The 26,210-nt window shown below is 31.3% G+C and overlaps 2 protein-coding genes and 2 long non-coding RNA genes across 4 annotated transcripts; all 4 read right to left on the minus strand.

Moving 5' to 3' along the window:
- Positions 1–8,728: 8,728 nt before the first annotated feature.
- Positions 8,729–9,740, minus strand: LOC140059473 (uncharacterized). The gene is made up of 3 exons (XR_011847198.1): positions 9,627–9,740; positions 9,453–9,524; positions 8,729–8,784 (listed from the first exon to the last, which is right to left on the minus strand). It is a non-coding gene; the product is annotated as an uncharacterized lncRNA (long non-coding RNA).
- A 4,254-nt stretch (positions 9,741–13,994) lies between these two features.
- Positions 13,995–15,271, minus strand: LOC140058424 (uncharacterized). Its single transcript, XM_072104026.1, has 4 exons — positions 15,246–15,271; positions 14,552–14,761; positions 14,334–14,363; positions 13,995–14,140 (listed from the first exon to the last, which is right to left on the minus strand). Exons 1-4 carry the CDS (start codon positions 15,257–15,259, stop codon positions 14,071–14,073), a joined length of 324 nt encoding a protein of 107 aa, XP_071960127.1. The 5' UTR covers positions 15,260–15,271; the 3' UTR covers positions 13,995–14,070.
- A 5,833-nt stretch (positions 15,272–21,104) lies between these two features.
- LOC140059507 (uncharacterized) lies at positions 21,105–22,338 on the minus strand. The gene is made up of 2 exons (XM_072105436.1): positions 21,852–22,338; positions 21,105–21,589 (listed from the first exon to the last, which is right to left on the minus strand). The coding sequence occupies exons 1-2, from the start codon at positions 22,040–22,042 to the stop codon at positions 21,361–21,363; spliced, it is 420 nt and encodes a 139-aa protein (XP_071961537.1). The 5' UTR covers positions 22,043–22,338; the 3' UTR covers positions 21,105–21,360.
- Positions 22,339–22,968: 630 nt separating this feature from the next.
- On the minus strand, positions 22,969–24,023 carry LOC140058105 (uncharacterized). The gene is made up of 3 exons (XR_011846995.1): positions 23,876–24,023; positions 23,451–23,508; positions 22,969–23,055 (listed from the first exon to the last, which is right to left on the minus strand). It is a non-coding gene; the product is annotated as an uncharacterized lncRNA (long non-coding RNA).
- Between the last annotated feature and the right edge of the window lie 2,187 nt (positions 24,024–26,210).

Consider the following 26,210-nt stretch of genomic DNA (forward strand, 5'->3'; position numbering starts at 1 on the left):
TTATTCTACTATGTATTTGCAGTTTAAATTATCTAAACTGTTACTGACTAATCAACTACTTTTGACTAGACAATTCACTGATTATTCTACTATGTATTTACAGTTTAAATTCCCTAAACTGTTACTGAATAATCAACTACATTTTGACTAAAAAATTCACTGATTATTATACTATGTATTTGCAGTTTAAATTCTCTAAACTGTTACTGAATAATCAACTGTATTTTGACTAGACAATTCATTGATTATTGTACTATTTAGACACAGTTTAAATTATCTAAACTGTTACTGACTAATCAACTGCCTTTTGACTAAACAATTCACTGATTATTCTACTATGTATTTGCAGTTTAAATTCTCTAAACTGTTACTGAATAATCAACTGCCTTTTGACTAAACAATTCACTGATTATTCTACTATGTATTTGCAGTTTAAATTCTCCAAACTGTTACTGACTAATCAACTACATTTCGACTAGACAATTCACTGATTATTCTACTATTTGCAGTTTAAATTATCTAAACTGTTACTGACTAATCAACTACTTTTGACTAGACAATTCACTGATTATTCTACTATGTATTTGCAGTTTAAATTCTCTAAACTGTTACTGACTAATCAACTACTTTTGACTAGACAATTCACTGATTATTCTACTATGTATTTGCAGTTTAAATTATCTAAACTGTTACTGACTAATCAACTACATTTCGACTAGACAATTCACTGATTATTCTAATATGTATTTGCAGTTTAAATTCTCTAAACTGTTACTGAATAATCAACTGTATTTCGACTAAACAATTCATTGATTATTGTACTATTTACCAACAGTTTAAATTATCTAAACTGTTACTGAATAATCAACTGTCTTTTGACTAAAAAATTCACTTATTATTCTACTATGTATTTGCAGTTTAAATTCTCTAAACTGTTACTGAATAATCAACTGTATTTTGACTAGACAATTCATTGATTATTGTACTATTTACACACAGTTTAAATTATCTAAACTGTTACTGACTAATCAACTACTTTTGACTAGACAATTCACTGATTATTCTACTATGTATTTGCAGTTTAAATTATCTAAACTGTTACTGATTAATCAACTACATTTCGACTAGACAATTCACTGATTATTCTACTATGTATTTGCAGTTTAAATTATCTAAACTGTTACTGATTAATCAACTACATTTCGACTAGACAATTCACTGATTATTCTACTATGTATTTGCAGTTTAAATTATCTAAACTGTTACTGATTAATCAACTACATTTCGACTAGACAATTCACTGATTATTCTACTATGTATTTGCAGTTTAAATTATCTAAACTGTTACTGACTAATCAACTACTTTTGACTAGACAATTCACTGATTATTCTACTATGTATTTGCAGTTTAAATTCTCTAAACTGTTACTGAATAATCAACTACTTTTGACTAGACAATTCACTGATTATTCTACTATGTATTTGCAGTTTAAATTCTCTAAACTGTTACTGAATAATCAACTGTCTTTTGACTAGACAATTCACTTATTATTCTACTATTTACACACAGTTTAAATTATCTAAACTGTTACTGACTAATCAACTACATTTTGATTAAACAATTTACTGATTATTCTACTATGTATTTGCAGTTTAAATTATCTAAACTTTTACTGACTAATCAACTACTTTTGACTAGACAATTCACTGATTATTCTACTATGTATTTGCAGTTTAAATTATCTAAACTGTTACTGACTAATCAACTACTTTTGACTAGACAATTAACTGATTATTCTACTATGTATTTGCAGTTTAAATTCTCTAAACTGTTACTCAATAATCAACTGTCTTTTGACTAGACAATTCACTGATTATTCTACTATGTATTTGCAGTTTAAATTATCTAAACTGTTACTGATTAATCAACTACATTTCGACTAGACAATTCACTGATTATTCTACTATTTACACACAGTTTAAATTCTCTAAACTGTTCCTGAATAATCAACTGTATTTTGACTAAACAATTCACTGATTATTCTACTATGTATTTGCAGTTTAAATTCTCTAAACTGTTACTGATTAATCAACTACATTTCGACTAGACAATTCACTGATTATTCTACTATGTATTTACAGTTTAAATTCTCTAAACTGTTACTGACTAATCAACTACATTTTGAATAAACAATTCACTGATTATTCTAATATGTATTTGCAGTTTAAATTATCTAAACTGTTACTGATTAATCAACTACATTTCGACTAGACAATTCACTGATTATTCTACTATGTATTTGCAGTTTAAATTATCTAAACTGTTACTGATTAATCAACTACATTTCGACTAGACAATTCACTGATTATTCTACTATGTATTTGCAGTTTAAATTATCTAAACTGTTACTGACTAATCAACTACATTTTGACTAGACAATTCACTGATTATTCTACTATGTATTTGCAAATCTTCATAGTTCTATAGAAAACTTGCAATGCTTTTAAATAATTTCTTGCTACTGCATGCCACTGAAATTAAAAACATAAACCTACCTTTGGATGGATCCTCCTCATTTTGTCATATAACTGTTGAAATTCATAGTAATGGAGAACTGGATTTTTGTTATAGACTTCTCTTGCCTACAAAAAAAAATAAAAATTGTATTTAATAATGTGATGGTGATTATTACAATTAAATAGATAATACATAAACATTAAACATACTGTTCTTTTTGGCACATGACCCTCTTCTATTTGTCTGCCAAACAATTTAAATACAGCGTCCATAACGTCTTGGTTGTCGAATTTCGACTTTGGGCCATGTTTGCTTAGAGGATGGCTTACAGACTAGTTATATTGAAAGTAGAAAAATAATAAAGTCAAATTAATAGGTGAAATAAGTTTTACAGAAAATGTACTTTAAGTATTTCAAATGAGAATTGTATTGATGTTTTAGATAACAATAATAATGACAATAATACCAGGAGTAATTAAAGTGCTTGTAAGATTATCTGGTGGATGATGTTAATATGAAATTGTATGCCACATATGGATTTGATTATGGGTGATTAGCATAGATTAAATTAAAATAAAATAAACACATTCTATAAACTCAGTACTACACAAAACTAAAAATGCATGCAGTTATTTGGTGGTTGATGTTAAAATAAAAGTGTATGCCACATCAGGATTTGAACCCGAGACAAGAGTGTCGATGCTCTACCAGCTGAGCTATGATAGCATCCTATAAAAGAAATAGATTTTAGTGATTAGCATGGATTAACACATTCTATAAACCACTAAACAAACAAAAAACGTGCATGCAGTTATCTGGTGGATGATGTTAATATGAAAGTGTATGGCACATCAGGATTTGAACCCGAGACCAGAGTGCCGATGCTCTACAAGCTGAGCTATGATAGCATCCTATAAAAGAAATAGATTTTAGTGATTAGCATGGATCAACACATTCTATAAACCACTAAACAAACAAAAAACGTGCATGCAGTTATCTGGTGGATGATGTTAATATGAAGGTGTATGCCACATCAGGATTTGAATCTGAAAAATTAGCATAGATTAAACTAAAATAAAACAAACACACAAACACATTCTATAAACTACTAAACAAATAAACATGCATGCAGTTATCTGGTGGATGATGTGAGATATGAAAGTGTATGCCATATCAGGATTTGAATCTGAAAAATTAGTATAGATTAAATAAAAAAAAAAGCACAAACACATTCTATAAACTACTAAGCTACCAACTGAGCTATGATAGCATTCTATAACAGAAGAAGATGTTGATATTTAGTATGGAAAAATCATTCTGAAAACTACTACATTTAAACAATATACAACTGCAAAGTGAGGATTTGAACAATTACTTTAGAAACTACAGAAGTTATCTTGGGGAGGCCTCAAATTAGTTTGTATAAATAAATTAACTAAGCATACAAACTAGAGAATACAAAGAGTAATGTGCAAATTTAAAAAGTAAACATTTTCCTGTTTTTTTGAGATACCAAGACCTGATAAAAACAGTTAAAGAATGTCCATACAAGTACAAGGGACATTTTGCTGACCTGAAATAAAAACTAATTAAACAAGTACAGTAAAGCCAAATATACCAGGAAACTTTGCTGACCTGGTAAAAACATTAGTGCAATATATTGGGAGACTCAAAATCCTACCATCACCCAAGGAATCATACTGCAGTACTAAAACGATAATGTACAGTACTCATACAAATTGTTTAAAAATACTACATCAACGTTGACCATATATTGCAGTACCAATTAAAAAGAGTGTGGACTGGAGTGTGGTCTGGCAATATTAGTTTGATGCTTTACAAATGTGTCCTTATTAACAATTATTGAATACTTACAGATGATGGCGCTTCATTCGCATGTGCTTGAGAAATTTCCTGGTGAATGTAAAATAATATTGTACATAATACCATTACTTGTTTCATTATTCGTAAAGAGGTATACAAGATAATAATAATGATTACATAGAATTCAGTCCTGTAAATAAATGGACACTGGAAAAATATATATTTATGTGAAAATTGTATCTTACCAGCATTTCATCTATGGTGTCCTCCACACTTGAAAATGCAACCTAGAAAAGATATACCTTAAAGTGAAGTATGTATTGCATTTGGGATAATAAAAGCTTAATATTAAAATGATTTAAGATGCGAAATTGTGTTCCTTTAATTGGTAGTTATACAGCATTTATAAAACACATAAATTATACAGTTTGCATTCTTTTGTTTTTTATATGAAAGTAATGGCCATCCTTACCTGGACATCAGCAGTTTCATTTATATTCTGAAAAAGTGTACATAGCACATTAAAAAAAGTAAAGTAAAATTTTAGTTAATAGATGCAATGTTTGTTTTCTTGTTGATTGCTAATTATTAAAGTGTTAGATATATTCTTTATATTATGTTATGTTTCAATAAAAAATAAACATCTTTCGGGATACAAACATTTTAGACAGAAATTAAATCTTACCCCACTTCTCCCGAGTTGACGGTTTGCTGCTATAAGATTGTGGGCTCTTACAGCCGTCTCCCGGGATTGCGTGGCTTTATAGTATGCCTCTTGCGTTGATAATTTGTGGGCCATATGGTCAGCAACCACAACTCTTTCCCTTTCGTCGCAGTGACCCCAGGACTGATGAAATTATTTAAAGAGAAGGTAATATGTAATGAATTATTCTACACTTACAAATTGTGTCCCACATAATTCCCAAAACAAAATATAACTGATGGTTTATCACTTGAAAATAATATTTCTCATCTATTGATAGGTTTAAAGCAATAAGTAACAATCACATACTAGAGTGGCTGCTGCCTTTCTTAAATTGGTGGGATTGATGGGCCTGGTGCTGTGTGTTACTTCCGCCCAGTGGCGGGTCATTTCCTGAGCGCATCTAATTGATGCCCCTGTGCAACTCAGGAACAGGTGGTCGGTTGCCGATTGTATTGGCCTACAGTACTTTATGTAAATCTCTATTAATTCAGCCAGTTCTTCAGTTATCACTAAATTTGCTGCACCAAATTTACAAGATGTTTTATGCTTTGAAACCTGCAAAATCACTTACAGTAATGATTATTAACATATAACATATAGACAACATAACAAAATTGGTTGCTAAGGATGTTTTATAATTCACAATACTCTTACTGTTCTGTAGCTTACTTCATCGACTTCATCATATTTCTGTAGCTGTTGAACTTAAACTGTGTACAACAACCAAAACATGTAAACTGTTAATTCATATATTCAAGAATACATTAAAAAATGTATATTTTACTCACTTTCATAACTGACATGCCATTTGTGGCTGCTGTTCTTTTATAGTACTGCTCCAATGTAGCATTTGCCAGAACACCAGTCCTACAGCCATTGTTCATGGCCAGAAGTAGCATAATATGAATGCGGAGGAACCGCTTAGATGGGTTTTCCAAACTCTCCCCGTTCTTTATCGTTTCTGAAAGTTTGATAAACAGTTTTTTTAATAAAAACTAAATTAGGTTGAGGAACCACTTTAGTACTAAAAATCTGTTGAATCAAACTTATACATCAGTAGATTTGTATATAAAGTGAAGGAGCAAGACCGAAAAAAAACCCCATAAAATATGGATTTCTTACCAATAGCATTTACTAAAAGAAATAGATTTTTATGATCAGCAAAAATTAAAAATAAAATGAAATAAAAGAAATAAACATGTGCATGTCAGGTGGATGTTAATATTCAGGATTTGATGACTAATTAGTATTGAAAAAAGCATTCTATAAACTACTAAAACAAAATAAAAATGAAAGTGTATGCCAGATCAGGATTTGAACCGGAGACCTTCGACTAGAGTGCCGATGCTCTACCAGCTGAGCTATGTTAGCATTCTATACAAGAAATAAATTTTAGTGATTAGCATGGATTAACACATTCTATAAACTACTAAACAAAAACATGCATGCAGTTATCTGGTGGATGATGTTAATATGAAAGTGTATGCCACATCAGGATTTGAATCTGAGTGATTAGCATAGATTAAATTAAAATAAAACAAACATACAAACACATTATATAAACTACTAAATAAATAAACATGCATGCAGTTATCTGGTGGATGATGTGAGATATGAAAGTGTATGCCACATCATGAATTAAATCTGAGTGATTAGCATAGATTAAATTAAAGTAAAATAAACACACAAACACATTCTATAAACTACTAAACAAATAAACATGCATGCAGTAATCTGGTGGATGATGTGAGATATGAAAGTGTATGCCATATCAGGATTTGAATCTGAAAAATTAGCATAGATTAAACTAAAATAAAACAAACACACAAACACATTCTATAAACTACTAAACAAATAAACATGCATGCAGTTATCTGGTGGATGATGTGAGATATGAAAGTGTATGTCACATCTGAATTTGAAAAATTAGTATAGATTAAATTAAAATAAACAAAAACTGAAACACATTCTATAAACTACTAAACAAATAAACATGCATGCAGTTATCTGGTGGATGATGTTAGATATGAAAGTGTATGCCACATCAGGATTTGAATCCGAGTGATTAGCATAGATTAAATTAACAAAAATAAACACACAAACACATTCTATAAAGTACTGAATAAATAAACATGCATGCAGTTATCTGGTGGATGATGTGAGATATGAAAGTGTATGCCACATCAGGATTTGAACCCGAGACCTTCGACAAGAGTGCCGATGCTCTACCAGCTGAGCTATGATAGCATTCTATAAAAGAAATAGATTTTAGTGATTAGCATGGATTAACACATTCTATAAACTATTAAACAAAAAACATGCATGCAGTTATCTGGTGGATGATGTTAATATGAAAGTGTATGCCACATCAGGATTTGAATCCGAAAAATTAGCATAGATTAAATTAAAAAAAAACAAACACACAAACACATTCTATAAACTACTAAACAAATAAACATTCATGCAGTTATCTGGTGGATGATGTTAATATGAAAGTGTATGCCACATCAGGATTTGAATCTGAGTGATTAGCATAGATTAAATTAAAATAAAACAAACATACAAACACATTCTATAAACTACTAAACAAATAAACATTCATGCAGTTATCTGGTGGATGATGTTAATATGAAAGTGTATGCCACATCAGATTTGAATCTGAGTGATTAACATAGATTAAATTAAAATAAAACAAACACACAAACACATTCTATAAACTACTAAATAAATAAACATGCATGCAGTTATCTGGTGGATGATGTTAGATATGAAAGTGTATGCCACATCAGGATTTGAATCTGAGTGATTAGCATAGATTAAATTAAAATAAAACAAACATACAAACACATTCTATAAACTACTAAACAAATAAACATGCATGCAGTTATCTGGTGGATGATGTTAATATGAAAGTGTATGCCACATCAGGATTTGAATCTGAGTGATTAGCATAGATTAAATTAAAATAAAACAAACATACAAACACATTCTATAAACTACTAAACAAATAAACATGCATGCAGTTATCTGGTGGATGATGTTAATATGAAAGTGTATGCCACATCAGGATTTGAATCTGAGTGATTAGCATAGATTAAATTAAAATAAAATAAACATACAAACACATTCTATAAACTACTAAACAAATAAACATTCATGCAGTTATCTGGTGGATGATGTTAATATGAAAGTGTATGCCACATCAGGATTTGAATCTGAGTGATTAGCATAGATTAAATTAAAATAAAACAAACACACAAACACATTCTATAAACTACTAAATAAATAAACATGCATGCAGTTATCTGGTGGATGATGTTAATATGAAAGTGTATGCCACATCAGGATTTGAACCCGAGACCTTCGACAAGAGTGCCGATGCTCTACCAGCTGAGCTATGATAGCATTCTATAAAAGAAATAGATTTTAGTGATTAGCATGGATTAACACATTCTATAAACTACTAAACAAATAAACATGCATGCAGTTATCTGGTGGATGATGTTAATATGAAAGTGTATGCCACATCAGGATTTGAATCTGAGTGATTAGCATAGATTAAATTAAAGTAAAATAAACACACAAACACATTCTATAAACTACTAAACAAAAAAAAAACATGCATGCAGTTATCTGGTGGATGATGTTAATATGAAAGTGTATGCCACATCAGGATTTGAACCTGAGACTTTCAACAAGAGTGCCGATGCTCTACCAGCTGAGCTATGATAGTATTCTATAAAAGAAATAGATTTTAGTGATTAGCATGGATTAACACATTCTATAAACCACTAAAACAAAATATTAAAAATTAAATACACAGTTATTGAGTGGATGATGTATGACACATCAGGATTTGAACTAGATGTAAATGTTCAGAAATAAGGTTATTTATTTATTATAAAATTATGTGTGAATATTTTTGCCTTTAAAATAGTTTACTTTTCCCATTCTCCTAGTTTAATTTAATAAAATTAAAATTGCCAATCATCCAATGCCTGAAATAAAAGGTAACATACTACATTTTTATATATCAATAGTAAAAGTAAAAGGATAGCCAGCCAGACAACCATAATAATATTGTGCAAGAATGCACCCAGATAGATTAAGGGTACTTGGAAATCAATTAACTACTACTGTACTTAGTTTAGTAAAAGGATTTTGATCATTTACATAGTGACCTTGTCCTGGTAAATACAGGTGAACCTTAGAACAATATCATAATTAACATTTTACCTATACCTAATTACCTTTACTAACACAATGACTAAATAAGCTAGGATTAAGGTTAGTTTTAGTTATTTCTCCTAGTTTCTCCTAGTCTTTACCTAATAACATACAATATGATAAATCTTATGATTATCAATACATTTTATGGATAAAGAAATAATATAAAAAACATACCAACTATGCTTTTAATTGTTTTCTCAGATTTTCTGAGATAATGGGATTGTTCGTCCGCCGAAACTAGATCACCTTAAAAGAAAATTAAAACATATTATTATTATTATTTCAATTTAAATAATATGACTTTCAAACATTTGATGAAAAGAAAAACTTTAATTCAGTAGATGTTACCTTCAATTTCTTCGTGCTTTTTGGCCTTCTCTTCAGAAATGCGTTTTCTGAGAGCTTTGCTCAGGCCTTTGCATGCATCTTTGCACTTGTATATTTCGGCAAGCGAAACAGATTTAGATTCGTATATTGAAATGTAGTCCAATATTTTCACAAAGGAGCACAGGTAGTGTCTTAACGTGGAGCCAGCAAGCTTCAATTGTAAATGGCTAACAGCACTAAACAATTATTTTTAAAAAAATGAAAAGAAGAGTACAATACACAAAAATCAAATATTAAAATATGTAATATCTTCATTATAGTAATTAGGATCGAGTGATTCATGGTAACTTCACATGGTTTAAAATTCAATTCAAATTCAACTTAACATTTATTTCTTCCTTCAAGAAAATGAAGGTAGCAGGCAATAATACATTATACTCACAATCTATAGCTGACATTTAAGAAAACTTTTTATTTTAATGCTAAATGAAATTTAAATTGTTTGGCTTCTTCCTTTTTCTATTAATATAATTGTAATAAAAAAATGTTACGTCTTTAATATCTTTGGAGAATATCCCTTCTCCCCTGCTTCACTCCAAATTCCCTCTATCCCCTTTATGACCTGTGCTGCATGCTTTGCCGGTATTTTTAAAGTTTCTAACATGTAGGCCTTGAACCGGCTCATTGTTGTAGATGGCTCTATAGAAGTTAAAAAGACTTTAATGACATTAAAAATAAGTCCATTCTTGGAAAACAAAGTTCAGGATCCGAAAGTTGACCCATGACATAATTATTATTATATTACAATTGTTATTACAGTAATTTTATTTATTAGTGTCTGGGATTGGTTATCTAAATTAATAGTAATTATTTGGGATAAAGAGAACTTTGTATTTGACCTAAATGTAGTAGTTAGTAGTAGAAATTAGGTAATTATAATTCTCCAGCATAGATAAAATGAATTGTTTTTGTCAATAAAAGGTACACATTTATTTTTAAATTGAAACTATTAATTATCTATCGAAAAATGAAACTTTATAATAATTTTATAAATAAAAGGTTACCTGCAAATTTACAGACTTTTTGTTGTCTGAACTTAATATATTCAGGACTGCCAACCAAAAAAAAAATGTAAATGTATAACTTACCTATATAACTTTGATTTGCATCACAATTAAGCTAAGAAATTAGCATGGATTAAGACTTACAGCGAAAATTAAAGTATTTAAAAACAATTACAAAGTAAATAAAAAATAAACATGCATGCAGTAATCTGGTGGATGATGTTAATATGAAAGTGTATGCCACATCAGGAATTGAATCTGAGTGATTACCATAGATTAAATTAAAATAAAATAAACACACAAACACATTCTATAAACTACTAAACAAATAAACATGCATGCAGTTATCTGGTGGATGATGTTAATATGACAGTGTATGCCACATCAGGATTCAAACCCGAGACCTTCGACAAGAGTGCCGATGCTCTACCAGCTGAGCTATGATAGCATTCTATAAAAGAAATAGATTTTAGTGATTAGCATGGATTAACATATTCTATAAACTACTAAACAAAAAAACGTGCATGCAGTTATCTGGTGGATGATGTTAATATGAAGGTGTATGGCACATCAGGATTTGAATCTGAAAAATTAGCATAGATTAAACTAAAATAAAACAAAACACAAACACATTCTATAAACTACTAAACAAATAAACATGCATGCAGTTATCTGGTGGATGATGTTAATATGAAAGTGTATGCCACATCAGGATTTGAACCCGAGATCTTCGACAAGAGTGCCGATGCTCTACCAGCTGAGCTATGATAGCATTCTATAAAAGAAATAGATTTTAGTGATTAGCATAGATTAACACATTCTATAAACTACTAAACAAAAAAAACATGCATGCAGTTATCTGGTGGATGATGTTAATATGAAAGTGTATGCCACATCAGGATTTGAATCTGAGTGATTAGCATAGATTAAATTAACAAAAATAAACACACAAACACATTCTATAAACTACTAAACAAATAAACATGCATGCAGTTATCTGGTGGATGATGTTAATATGAAAGTGTATGCCACATCAGGATTTTAATCCGAGTGATTAGCATAGATTAAATTAAAGTAAAATAAACACACAAACACATTCTATAAACTACTAAACAAAAAAACATGCATGCAGTTATCTGGTAGATGATGTTAATATGAAAGTGTATGCCACATCAGGATTTGAATCTGAAAAATTAGCATAGATTAAATTAAAATAAAACAAACACACAAACACATTCTATAAACTACTAAACAAATAAACATGCATGCAGTTATCTGGTGGATGATGTTAATATGAAAGTGTATGCCACATCAGGATTTGAACCCGAGACCTTCGACAAGAGTGCCGATGCTCTACCAGCTGAGCTATGATAGCATTCTATAAAAGAAATAGATTTTAGTGATTAGCATGGATTAACACATTCTATAAACTACTAAACAAAAAAAACATGCATGCAGTTATCTGGTGGATGATGTGAGATATGAAAGTGTATGCCACATCCGAATTTGAATCTGAAAAATTAGTATAGATTAAATTAAAAAAAACAAAAACTGAAACACATTCTATAAACTACTAAACAAATAAACATGCATGCAGTTATCTGGTGGATGATGTTAATATGAAAGTGTATGCCACATCAGGATTTGAATCTGAAAAATTAGCATAGATTAAATTTTTTAAAAACAAACACACAAACACATTCTATAAACTAGTAAACAAATAAACATGCATGCAGTTATCTGGTGGATGATGTTAATATGAAAGTGTATGCCACATCAGGATTTGAATCTGAGTGATTAGCATAGATTAAATTAAAATAAAACAAACATACAAACACATTCTATAAACTACTAAACAAATAAACATTCATGCAGTTATCTGGTGGATGATGTTAATATGAAAGTGTATGCCACATCAGGATTTGAATCTGAGTGATTAGCATAGATTAAATTAAAATAAAACAAACACACAAACACATTCTATAAACTACTAAATAAATAAACATGCATGCAGTTATCTGGTGGATGATGTTAATATGAAAGTGTATGCCACATCAGGATTTGAATCTGAAAAATTAGCATAGATTAAATAAAAAAAAAACAAACATACAAACACATTCTATAAACTACTAAACAAATAAACATGCATGCAGTTATCTGGTGGATGATGTTAATATGAAAGTGTATGCCACATCCGAATTTGAATGTGGTGGATTTAAGCATAGATTAAAATAAAACAAACACACATTCTATTAAATACTAACAAAATAATAAATAATTTTAAAGTGTACTGCATGTACACCTCAAAATTTGGACCTGAGACAGAGTGGTGATACTCTACGAACTCTAAAAAATAGATTTTTGTAATTAACATACATATTTTAAAAAAAAATAAACAATAAACAAACAATTATAATAGTTGGAAATACATTACTACTCTACACACTATTTCTTGGTCTGAAATAAAACAAAAAATTTAATTTAACATTTGATTGAACATATATCTGCTAAAGTTGAAAGAATTTTAACTTACAGGGAATTTATGCTTCCTTTGCAGATGCATGTCATACCTTGCCAGGTTTTTAGCCGAACATCCAGGCACACTGCAGGAATGTCTGGCCTTTTTTTCCCCCTTTATCATTAGTATCTAGAAAACTTTAAATGATACACTCATGATAACTAGATAAAACATACAAAACTGTTTATCATTTTTCAATAATCCAATCACAGTATTCAATTCACCCAAAAATAGAAACCATTGAGAATGTTTGGTTTTCAATACATTACAAGTGCAGTTTTCGGTTTCCAGTATTGGTAGAGTTAACTAGTAAAATATTCTATAAAAAAGAAACTGCAAACAAAACTAAGATAAATAAAAATATGTAATTTATTATATTTAGCTGAAGAAACTCCATGTTATACTTAACAATATGTTATTTATAATTTAGCTGGTAACCACATGAAAAAAATTGTTCATAATGAATGAAGTACTCACCTTTTTCTAGCATCAGCAACCATGTTTTTAATTATTTCTCTATTTATTATTTTGTGGGCCTTTTCCAGATGGCTGGCAAGGTACCTGCTTATGCGGCCACACAGAATGCATGTTAACAATTTTCTGTTCTGTAGGCAATAATAAACCATGACTATTTTGAATGAATGCTTTAAGGTCTATTCATTATCAACAACCAATATCAAAATATAAAATTTTATATTATTTGTATTCAATAAAAAAAACTATTTTAATGAAGTTAAATAATTTAAGACTTCAGTAACCACAGATGTAAACTACAACTATCTACGGTAATTAGATTTTTGATGCTAATCTACAGGGAAAATTTAATCTAGCTAAATTGATAATAAAAAAAATGAGGAAACAAAGTTTAAGTTAATATTTTACTTCAAATTAAGTACAAAAGTATATTCAATATGCTACTTTCCCTTACAGCTTTCTTCTTTTCTATGTCCTTCCTAATAAAAACAAAATACAACACATAGGTATTAAAGGAAAAGTACTGATAAAGTAATATAATATTTCATGTTAACTGTATATAACTACCATATTTTTATTTTTACATTATTTAATAACATAGCATTTAGGGCCTAAGTGATCCATTGGCTGTTTATTTTAATTACAGTATTAGTCAAAAAATATTATATTTACTTTTTTCCCTTCTTTTGAAAATCACTATACCTAAACAAATTAAAAAAATATTGTTATGGTTATAGTAATAACTAAAGTTAACACAAATAAGGATGCTCAATAGTATATGTTTTGCTACATAATAAGCTCAATCTAGAAAAATAATACTGGTAAATTTTAGAAAATGATAAACTATGTTCATTCTAGAATGTCTAAATACAAAACAGTTCATAACTTACATCTCAACTACCTCCTCTTCTTTTTCCTCGTCTTCTTTCTCGCTTTCTTCTTCTTCTTCTTCCTCCTCCTCCTCCTCCTCCATCTCCTCCTCCTCCTCCATGTTTTCCTCTTCCTCCATTTCTTCTTCCTCGTCTTCTTTCTCATTTTCTTCCTCCTCCATGTTTTCCTCTTCCTTATTTTCTTTCTTCTCAAATTCTCCATCCTCACTTCTATTAATAGTTCACAAAGTACACACAAATATTGTAGGTGTATTAAAATAAAAGTCGAAAAAAAAAAACTATTTATAGACCTACTATGAAATAATATAGAAATTATATAAGCATGTATGTTTGCACAAATTAGAATAGATGTTTGGCTTTAGGTAAATAAACAACAGTATATATCCTATTCTTCGTTAACAAAATAATTTCAAGTATTTATTTTTTAACAAAAATAAGTTTGAATTGTATGGTGTGAATAATAAAGTATAAATAATTACGTCAAAATAAAACAAAATTGTAAATTTATGGCAAAAATGGTTTATCACAGATAACAAATCACCCGAGTTAACTAACTGGTTAATTATTGAACCGATTAATATTAAAATTTGCAAGGTAGGCTCAAATTAAACCCTAGCCATCAGCGCAAGATCAGTAATCTGGATGTCGTGGTTCATACAAACACAACAGATTTATTCTCAAATTGGATACTTACACTTTGTCAGACATGTAGTCTTCTTTGCTACTAATAATAAAATTAAACAAATATTGTTAGTTAATTTTTACTTTGAAAAACAAATACAGGCTCTAATTATTAACCTCTTTTATTTCATTAAAGCAAATAATTAAAAAAATCATTTCAAACCCTTACTTTTTTATCATTATGAATAAAAATGAATAAAGGTTTGTTTATAACATGTCATTTTTCAAGAAGGCTGTACCAACGAAGATACAATATTGGAATTAAAAATAAAATACTTACCATCTAAATTTGTCATGGATGTAAAAATGGAGTAATTTATCAATAAATTTCTAACTATACTTACCAGTCTTTATGATTAAAAAAAATCGCTTTCAGTTAATTCATCAGGTTGCTATAAAAAAATAATGTTATTATTGTATATTTGTTAAAAATAATTAAACTAAAGTTATCCGTAACTATTATTACATAGTGCAGTATTATTATTACTTTTCTAAGGCTTAACCTTACTTTTATATACTGTACTTGAAAAAGTTGAATTCCATGACTAATTTAAGCTCTAGATAAATGGATTATTACATTTGTGATTCAGCCAAGGAGCATTATCAGTACGGGACATGTCAGCTCATTTAGGAGATTAGATTAGTAATGACGTACATTTTATAAAAAGTCTGCTTTAGCGATAACATTTTATAAACTTAAAATACCAACAACTGACAACAACCATTTGGTCCAGCATAAAATCTGGATGTTTCAGTATACAAAGCGAGTTGAATCGCTCCACCAAACCTGGAATAAATCATCCTGGATTCAGGTAAATTTAGGTAAATGAATTGTTTACTTACGGGTGAATTACAAAAACGGTCCATTTTGAAATAATCTGTGGAACAAATGATACATTTTTTGAAGAAAAAAAAAGCACTGAAGCCAGGGGTAGCATATACTTGCTAACGAGAAGGGCCTACTGTGGTCCAAATTTTAATACCCTCTCCTTTATGCTAGGCCTAGGGGCCTACTCTAACCTAGCTAGTGTGGTATGATTGATAGGCCTAGCTAGAGACTAGGCCTATACATGACATAGGCCTACACCTAACCTCCTATCTAGGCTACAGACAGATTCAGCCAACTAGGCTAGGCCTAAACTATTATTAACCTAGCCTAGGCCTAGCTAGGTAGACCAGGCTAGTAGGCCCTATAGCCTGGCCCAAGGAGGTAGGTTTAGTTCCTACCCTATCTAGGCCTATAATAATACTTTAATACGCAGGCCTAGGCCTAGCTAGGTAGGCTATGCCTCCTAGGCTAGGCCTAGCTAAGCTAGCTAGGACCTAGCCTAGCTAGGAGGGCTTATTAATTATTGTTAGGCATCTAGCTAGCTAGCTAGGCCTAGCCTAGCTAGGCCTAGGCCTAGCCCTCTAGGGCCTAGGCTAGTAGGCCTAAGCCTAACTAGGGGCCTCTAGGCTAGGCCTAGCCTAGGCCTAGCTAGGCCTAGCTAGGCTAGGCCACAATCATTTTATGGTGGTATTTTTTTATTTTGGCCATTTAAAACAAAAAATCTCTGTACTTTAGTACAGGGATTAAGGCACTTGGTTATGCAATAAAAATTTATGTTAGGATAATAAAATGTAATAAAAGTACCTAGCTTATAGCCTTACCTTTCTACAAACAGTCTGTTTTAACGATCAGATCAATACAGATGAATTTAAAAATTTAAAAAAACACCGCGTCCGGATGGGTTTATTTATAAAATTAGTGAAAGAGGCTGAATGCCAGTGATTACCTAACTGCTGAAAATTCTTCAATCGACGCGAGTGCATCTGAAATCAGCATAATTGCACCCAAAAAACAGGTTGCATCGCGATATGCTGATCGGCCGCCGCTGATTAGCATTGAAAAGTTGCATTGTGCGCTCCCTCTCTGATCTATCTCTCTCTCTCGCTGATCTATCTCTCTCTTGATGATCTATCTCTCTCTCTCTCGCTGATCTATCTATCTCTCTCTCGCTGATCTATCTCTCTCTCGCTGATCTATCTATCTCTCTCACGCTGATCTATCTCTCTCTCGCTGATCTATCTATCTCTGTCTCGCTGATCTATCTATCTCTCTCTCTCGCTGATCTCTCTCTCTCTCGCTGATCTAACTCTCTCTCTCTGATCTATCTCTCTCTCTCGCTGATCTATCTCTCTCTTGCTGATCTATCTCTCCTCAGAGCGCACATGCAAAAATGCACATCGGCCACCTACAGTTTTCAGTGAGAAACATGCACATTTGATGATAATCTAGGGGGACTTTCCACAGTAAGACATAGGCACAGGTGCATGTTTGCTCTCCGCGAGACTGTCACTATGAGAATTGCACATATGCTGATTTACATATAATTATTACTCTTTCTCTACCTATTCAATAAAAAGTCTGTAAAATATCGTTTTTCTGAGAGATTATTTAAGTCTCTAATTAACATTCATGTCTCTAATGATTTACACGTTATTTTCCTTGTTTTTTATGAAAAATATCGTTTTGGGGAAAAAATTGAGTAATGTTCTAAGAACGATAGGTCGTCATATTTTTTATTTCACATTCACCAACATCGTCCTTTAAACATTTACTTTACATTGGAAACATATAACGTTTATATTTTTCCTATGTCAAAAAACACCAAAAGATCGTTTTTCCAGAGTTTCAACCCGATTTGACATCGGGAAAATGGTTTCCGCGGCGATTTTTATGTGTGTACTTAATGGTGCACATATGCTGATTTTACCAAAAATACGTTATTTTACACAAAAATTCATCGTTTTGTAAAAATTTTGAGTTTCATACACAATACATTTATATACTCTCTTTTTTTAATGAAGAAAACTAAAAAAAATATCGTGTCTTTTTTGAAAAAAATGTAAAAAACGCGTAATTTCTCAGACTCGAATGCACTTTTGATGATTTTTTAATTTTTTCATGACTTATAACTTGGTATGTATTTGATTAAATTGTATGAAGTATGCTTTTCTCTACTCACTTTTCAACAAAGAAAATATTCTCTTGGGTCAAAATCGATAATTTATCGTTTTTCGGCTATAATTAATTACCTTATAGGGCCTATGTAAAGAGCGCACGTCTAAATTGGGGTCGCCCTTTCACTGGAGGCTCGTTCGTTATTATATTTTTTAAATAGTTTTATAACTGTAGTTTGGTTATTTTAATAAAGTACATTTAATTAATAACTATGCTGATTTTTATTTATTTTTAGGAGTTGTTTGATTAAAATTCGACAATTTAATGTTGCCTTAATCGAATTTGTTAAAAATTAAACTAGTAAATAAATAAAATTAGCCGTTAGGGTTATGTCAACCCAATGTTTGTGAATGCTAAATTCCGTAATTTCTTCAAAATTACTACTTTACTTTATATGAAGCAATGCTTTGATTATATTTCTATAACATATCAAAAGGATTTAATTGAAACTGTACAAAAAAGTGACAATTTATGCGATATTCTATACCATACAACAAAATTTGGAACGCGAAATATCCTTTTTGTAACATACAGAACGAAATTTTAATTTGTTTGCGGTTCAACACACATTGAGGTTATCGCGTCGTTCCGCAGACGTGACGGTATATTGGCAATTAGGTTTAGCGTAATTTCGCTATCGTAAACAGATATTTTTTTCTTATTTTGCTTCGATTTTATTTTAATTTGGCTGTTACACTTATTCTTTCCTTTTATTGGCGTCAGACACTGTGCATTTGTAAACCAAGGGAGATCAATTTAGTGACTTGGGAATGAGTAAATAGTGAATTATTGAGCATTATTCTGCGGACTTCAAATTCAAAAGTGGAACCCGGAGGTTCAGCGTGGATCAATTATCATAATATAAACAAACGGGACCAAACAAACATGTAGGATTGCTTTTTTCGGTAAACGATTAAACAAATGACTAGACTATAATATGTAGTACTTTTTATTGTCTTATAATAAACAAGGGAGAGGTAGAGATCATAGCTATGTCTACGCTAGGCCGAAGTTTAAGCCAGGCTAGTTAGAGGGCCTCCAGTCGTATTGTAGTACTGTAGTAGTAGGCCTACTAGGCCTAGCCTATAGTTATATAGTTAATTGAAGTAGGTATGCCTAGATAAAGTAGTCTAGGCCTAGTTTGAATGTTCAAGTACTTTAGTAATACTATCAAAGTATTCACAGCATTTAATCTGTAAAAGGCTATCTAGACTAGTTGCTAGCTAGGCGAAAATAACATTATTATTGTTATACTGCCCTTAATAACATGGAGTAATAATAAGGATAAGGTCTTGTTGGACGAGGCCATCGATCAAGTTTACATTCCGTACAAGTTGTTCTGTTTTTCTGTTGTAAATTAGTATTTTCTATCAATCATCAACATTTTGTGTTGTGGCTATCGGGACATCAACCTCATTGGCTAATAAACAGCTCAATAAACAGCTCAGTGAATTTCGGCCACTGATCATGTCTGTTGCCGCATCCCTACTTACCAACAAAAAACACATCTCTTATAGACAATTGTCAATAAAAACAATTTTCAGAAAAAAATTTACAAATTAGGTCAGCCGAAACCAAATCAAATTACTAGAAAAAAATAAAAAGTATTCATTTGATGCCTGGTAAACTGTGCCGATAGAAATGGTCATGGTGTACCCTAATGTAAAGAACATACTGTAAAGAAAATAATAAATCTTCTGAAACACCATTTTAAAAGCATTGCCTTCGATTTCATAAAAGGAAGACACTGTCGTATCTACCATAAATATCATTTGAGAGACAAAAAAAATTCAAGAGTGAAACAAAACACAATACAATATTTCAAATTTTATTGATTACATCACACAGAGAGTGTCAATATTCCATTACATGAAATGCTTAAATTTGACTGGGAATTATGCAATGAACAATAAATATTTATTTAAATAAGAAATAATAATTAATTTGATTTGAATTTATTAGGAAAATCATAAAATATACATACAAAGTAATAACATAAATTAAGGCCACAGCTCAATCTTCTCATTCGGAAAAGTAAAGAACGCAAAAATAAATGGACAGAGGCATGTGGGGTCATTAAAACTGAATCGGACTGCCAGGTCATTAGATAATGAGGAAACTGGACAATTGACCAATGAAGCTAGCAGGTTTTGAATACCGGCAGACTAAAAACTGTCCATTTTAGAGGATTATCAAATGATCAAATGTATTAAATAAATAAAAATATTAAATAATATTAATATAAAATCCTTTCTTAAAAAAAATGTTAAATTCGACTACATATGTATGTTTTAATTGTTAGCTTTTTTAATATGACGAGACATGTTTATCAAAAATATTAGAATTCGTGGAAGGAAATATTTGATTCATATTAAAATGAATTATAGTGGAATTACTCTTGAAATATAAAATACTCATGACAAAATAGAAATCACAATTTAATGTACACATTTCATTGCAAAAGTTTCCCCTCTGCTTTTTTGTAAGGGCTTGGGATCTTCAAATACAAAGTGCAATGAATGATTTAATGTAAATTATAATGCAATTATATAAACTTATTGTAATAATATAAAAATTACAAAATAATTCACTACATTAACCATTGCTCTTTGGATTTGGCAGCATTAAAAACTTTTTTTTTATTATTATTTTTATTAACTTTATTGCACATTCAGAAAACCATTAGATATGGTGGCCCAATGGCCAAATTGCATAAAATAAAAAATATTTTGTAAAAAGTGAAAATAAAATAACAGAACAAAACAAAAAATAGAAAATATATATATATGAAACAGTATAAACACTCTATTCATGGCTACAAAAATCATTTGGAATCATTCTTGTTGCTGTTTTTTTTTCCACTCTTGACGAAGGTGACGGGTGGCAACCAATAGCCGATTTCCATGCTTTATCAGATGTTGCAGCACAATACCAATTTCCATAGTACTGAGTGTGGTTCTTATTTAACCTTGGTTGCTTACACTTTGAGCACACAATCACAGACATTCTTGGTTTGTACATTTTGATCGGTTTCCAATGTCTTTAGCCACTCGTTTTCTGTACAAGAGGGTAGTTCTAGGAATGCGAGTACTACTAGCCGCAGGGACTGATGGTGGTGGGTTTGCTATCTCGCCTGGAACTGGGATCGACAGTCTGTGTTTCCTAGAGTTGCTCCGCCAGAAGTGTTTTTTGGTTGGACAAATGTGAAAGATGGAGCGCTTGCAGGATCGTTCAGCACCGCTGGATTGGTTAAAGGTTCAAGTAGGGTATTATCAGAGACAAGTTTGGGTATTGTTGCTGAGATGCCAGATTCCAACACTTGCCGCTCTTGCTTCTTTGATGTTCTGTTGTACCTATAATAACACCAATAACAAGTTAAAACTGACCGCTGGATGAGTGTCGTACGATTTATCTCCATCAACAACAACATCAGATTAGCGGCCAGCGCTGGAAATGTTTCCCTCCGATATATACGGTAGACGGATACTCTTCACATAGTTTTGTAATAAGGCACTCCATATATCGATTGCAGTCCGGCCATTTGGCTGGTCCGGTGTTCTGACCTAAGAAGCATCTGTTAACCTACAAAGTGAAAAACGCAGGAAACTGCCTTACTGTCGAGTGCTTTCAACACCAGGTATTACAGCAGTCGTTTTACTTTTCTTGAACCTGCCTTTTGTGAGGTAATCGTGATGCCGTGCTTTGCGCTTAACGGTTTTGTCATACGCATCCAGGTTGTTCCACAACTTTGTGACATGTTCAGCATGACTTTGACTTATGACTTCACTGTCTTCCTTAAACTGCATAAGGTAGTCTGCCAGGGCTTCAACTTTGGCGTAGCCTGGAATGCTGTCCAGTCCAGTGGAATCCTCAAGTTCCTAAATTTTGTTAAGAAAATATGAAAACAACATAAATAATAAGACTTTATGCATTGTATTGCAAAACAGAAACAAAATTTATGAGGTAAATAATAATAATATTTATTCGGTCATCAATGTAAAAACAAGCACGAATGTGGGGGTACAGCGAAAGAAGCTGTAATGACGTCATAAGACCATAAAGAGAAAATGTTTTATAAGGGAAATAAGAATAAAGGTGGGCGATACCCACAAAAGAGAAGAAAAACAAATGCTTTAAATCTCAACCAAAGTTACATTAAGCAAGTCTTCAATGTATCAAGATTTGATTTGATCATCGGATGAGTTTTTAATTAATTTAATCCTGAGGATTCCATATAATTTGTAATTCTAACATGAAGCTATAAAATTAGATGATTCTACCATAGCATAACATAAATGGAGCATGATTGAGAAGAGACAGCTTTATGTTATTATATGACATTTTTTGCTTTAAAAGTGACAATTGCTAGTATACAACAGGGAAGACAGGCAGGCCCGAGGTGCTCTGAATCTCTGATGTAGAATTACATCTCTGTCGTAGAAAGTTCCAGGAAGACATATGACACTATACAAGGAAAACCAAAAATAAAATTGATTATAACGTAATGTGCAGGTGGTAATTGTGCCTTAATAACTTCTGTAGAAACTACCTTTCGATTGATCTGACCTTAGGTAGGTTGTCGGTGGTCGTCTGAAACTAGAATACATCAAAACTGCCAAGTTGAGGAGTGAGGGAGGACGTCCTAATATCTCTGCATGCACACAATGTTCTGAACACAACCTTATTTTAAGTATTATGGAATAAAAATGTATTTGATTGATTAATGGATTACCTTGGGAATTACCTGAATACAGTAAATGCAACCAGTTACAATAGTTGTCATCATTAATGACTTCAACACCAACCCACATAGATGAAACTGAAAGTATAACAATGTAAATACAGTTGTTCTGAGTTCAGTAATGTGGGGGAAGTTAGTAATAACTAGCGTCAGAATAAACAACACAGGTACCAATAATAAAGCAGGAGTTCTCAACAGTTTTCAATCGTACGCCACATTGTAATTTACTAATAATGTTGTGTGCCAGAGATAGAATGTGAAGTCACAGGTGGGGGAACCAGCCGTGTAACAAGGGTGTTGTGTTGAATGTGTGAACAAAGCATTATAGTCAACACTCCTACTAGTAAACAAAACAGAAACAAAATATTTCATCTCATAACACAGTTCGTTAAGTTGTGCAGTATTATTATTAAATTTGACATTTAATTAAATAAAACACATGCATACAAAACATACGTATTGTAAACTCTTACTTTTAAACTGCAAAAGGATGTTATGATGAAGAATATCCAGAATGTTAACAGCAACTAACTGTTGGTGGAAAATTAATGGTATATTAAAATATTAAAGTTTTCAGTTTATATTTATTAGACAACTGATAGACAAACTATATATAGATAGATATTACACAAGTACAAATAATAATTCACTGTCAATTAATAATTTATAACTTTTCTTTTTTTCATTTATAACAATATCTTTAAAAATTATATTAAACCTTTTGTTTATATCAGCTTTTTGAAATAATGCCCTGCTATTTTAGGGTATTTAACATTATCGTATACTCAGAGTATACATACAGAAGAGTTGGTGTTAAAAAGGAGAAAGCAGAAACAAAAATAACCTATTACAAGTAAAATAGTTTTTGCAAACTAGCTACAGTATGGTTATAACTTACCAGGTCTAAATGTGTTTGTTGTAATAATGACTGCTAAAAACCATGACTCTGAAAGAAACTCAAAGTAACTCAAACTACATGTTAATCAACATCAAAACATATGAAAATAATAAGGTAGCATGTTGTGGTGGCTTTATCATTAACTAAAATACTGCCATGTTAGGATATTCTTGGGATTGGCTTCACGTTCTATTTCTGCCAATTTTCTGAATAATCTATTAAGCTACAGAATGCTAGAATTATGTTTAACATGTCTGTGATTTGATGATCCATATATAACATCTTGAAAGGTCTTTCCTTGCATAGAAGACAAAACTATTGTTTTCATTAATTACTTTATAGAATTTTCTTTTTCTTTTTTTGTAACTTAAATTAACATTTCCATTATTAAATCATTTAAAATAGTATAACATTTCAACAATTCATTATTAACACATGCTATGAATATAATATAGTCGACTCTCCAAATACTGGACTCTGAACTGAAAAAACCGAACACTCTCCCAATACCAGAATTGTCTTGAGGACCAGAAGACCCCAAATTCCTAAGCTTTTAATATTAAGAGAATTTTCCAAAGCATGTAGGGAAAGTTTTGTGCAACTGAGCAGACAGGTCTATTTTCAATAAGGTGATGGGACCAGGATAGCTTTATTTGCCAATTCATGCATAACATATCGTTTGAGGGGCTTCATAAGCAGCCGCACATGTGGTTTAATCTTTTGTTTTAATTTAGCTGACTGAGACAATCACTACATAGTTGCACGCTTATCCACTTTAGCGGACTTCCTGCTATGCGGAACAGGATGTAAACTCGTTAAAAAACACATTCCGAATACCAAACCGTTACGGAATCCAACATATTCTGCCAGGTGTCCGGTATTAGGAAAGTTGACTGTACAATAATGAATAATTTATCAACTACATATGTTATTAAACCACCACACAAACAATTAATGTTAAATATTAAACGATGAGACATGTTTTGTCTAAATCAACTAACAATTACTTATTAAGGGTATGTTCAGACTCTTGACGTAAAAGTACTACTTCTCCCTACCATCCACAAACCGAGGAATTAGTGGAAAGCTTTAATGGCACTCTTAAGTGTATGGTTTGTTCAGGATGATCCCCGGGAATGGAATACATTGCTTCCATACCTATTATTTGCTTATAGGGAGATACCGCAGGAGTCTACTGGGTTCTCCCAACATGATACGTCCACCTAGGGATAGTATGAAATAAAGTTCATCAGTTTTTATATGAGAAAACAAATTTGTTATCCTTACTCTGTAGAGATAGTCAACTGAAGGCAAACAGACACAAGTGATTCTGCTAACTTTTCTAATCAGATGATCTATTAATTCTTTATCTTTGTTAAAAGCAATTTCTCCCCATCCCGTTAAGCAATAACTCCAAACCCCACAAACAACTGACGTATAAAAGATATTGATGGTTTTGTTACTCACATTAAAAGCATTTACATACGAGTATTTAATTTCTTACTAATATATTCTAAATATTCAGAAAAATTTAATCTATCTCTACATGATTACCATCAATAATGAATGAATAATATCAGTAGATGCCCTAAATTTATTACGAAAATCTATTACCATTTCTTTGGTCTTAGAATAGCAGTATTAAGTTTAAGATGGTTTTTATTACAAAAACCTTACAAACCGGTCAATTTCAGCTTTATAATTACCATAGTTGTCATGTTTGACCCAGGATGGCTGTGCCATCAGCTAATTTGATAACAGGACAATCTGGGTGATCGAACTTAAAGTCTGAAGTGAACACAGTGAATAGGAAAGGGGCTAAAACTGTGCCCTGTGGGGAACCTGCGTTACTAAACAATAATTTCATATTTAACTTCGCTGTTCAGTTTAATATATTGATATCTATGTGTCAAAAAAATTAAGTACAAGGCCATTCAACTTATTAGGTACGTTGGCATTTATCAAATTATTTGTCAACAGATGAAGGCCGATGATAGATCAAAATACATTATTCTGACACTGTGTTGGTGTTTGTACCCTCTAAATGAGAATAATGTATAACGTTCGTGTAATATTTATCCATTGCGATTGATTATTGCGATTAAAATCATCATTTATTATAATATAAGCATCAGCGTATTTGGCTTCAATATCTAAGATAACATCATTTATTTCACAAAGGACCTCTTTTCCAAGATTAGTGTGCGGAATGTAGATGGAAATGTTCATAATAACTGAAAATTCGCATGGAAAAACTACTGTAATAAAGCATGACGTACACCCAGTTAGACAAAAAGCTTATCCAATTCATCAGGCTAAGTTAGGCAAAGTAAAA

Source organism: Antedon mediterranea, chromosome 9, assembly GCF_964355755.1.
Source record: "Antedon mediterranea chromosome 9, ecAntMedi1.1, whole genome shotgun sequence".
NCBI classification, from domain to species: domain Eukaryota; kingdom Metazoa; phylum Echinodermata; class Crinoidea; order Comatulida; family Antedonidae; genus Antedon; species Antedon mediterranea.

What these genes read in the sequence shown, in the direction of transcription:
- LOC140058424 (XM_072104026.1), bottom strand. An exon ending in GAAGAGGAGGTAGTTGAGAT is followed by an intron (nt 14,364 to 14,551) that starts GTAAGTTATGAA and finishes TAATTTGTTTAG; the next exon opens with GTATAGTGATTTTCAAAAGA. An exon ending in TTTCAAAAGAAGGGAAAAAA is followed by an intron (nt 14,141 to 14,333) that starts GTAAATATAATA and finishes TGTTTTTATTAG; the next exon opens with GAAGGACATAGAAAAGAAGA.
- LOC140059507 (XM_072105436.1), bottom strand. Translation starts at nt 22,042, where the DNA reads ATGCAGTTTAAGGAAGACAGTGAAGTCATAAGTCAAAGTCATGCTGAA. An exon ending in GGTGTTGAAAGCACTCGACA is followed by an intron (nt 21,590 to 21,851) that starts GTAAGGCAGTTT and finishes GTGTTATTATAG; the next exon opens with GTACAACAGAACATCAAAGA.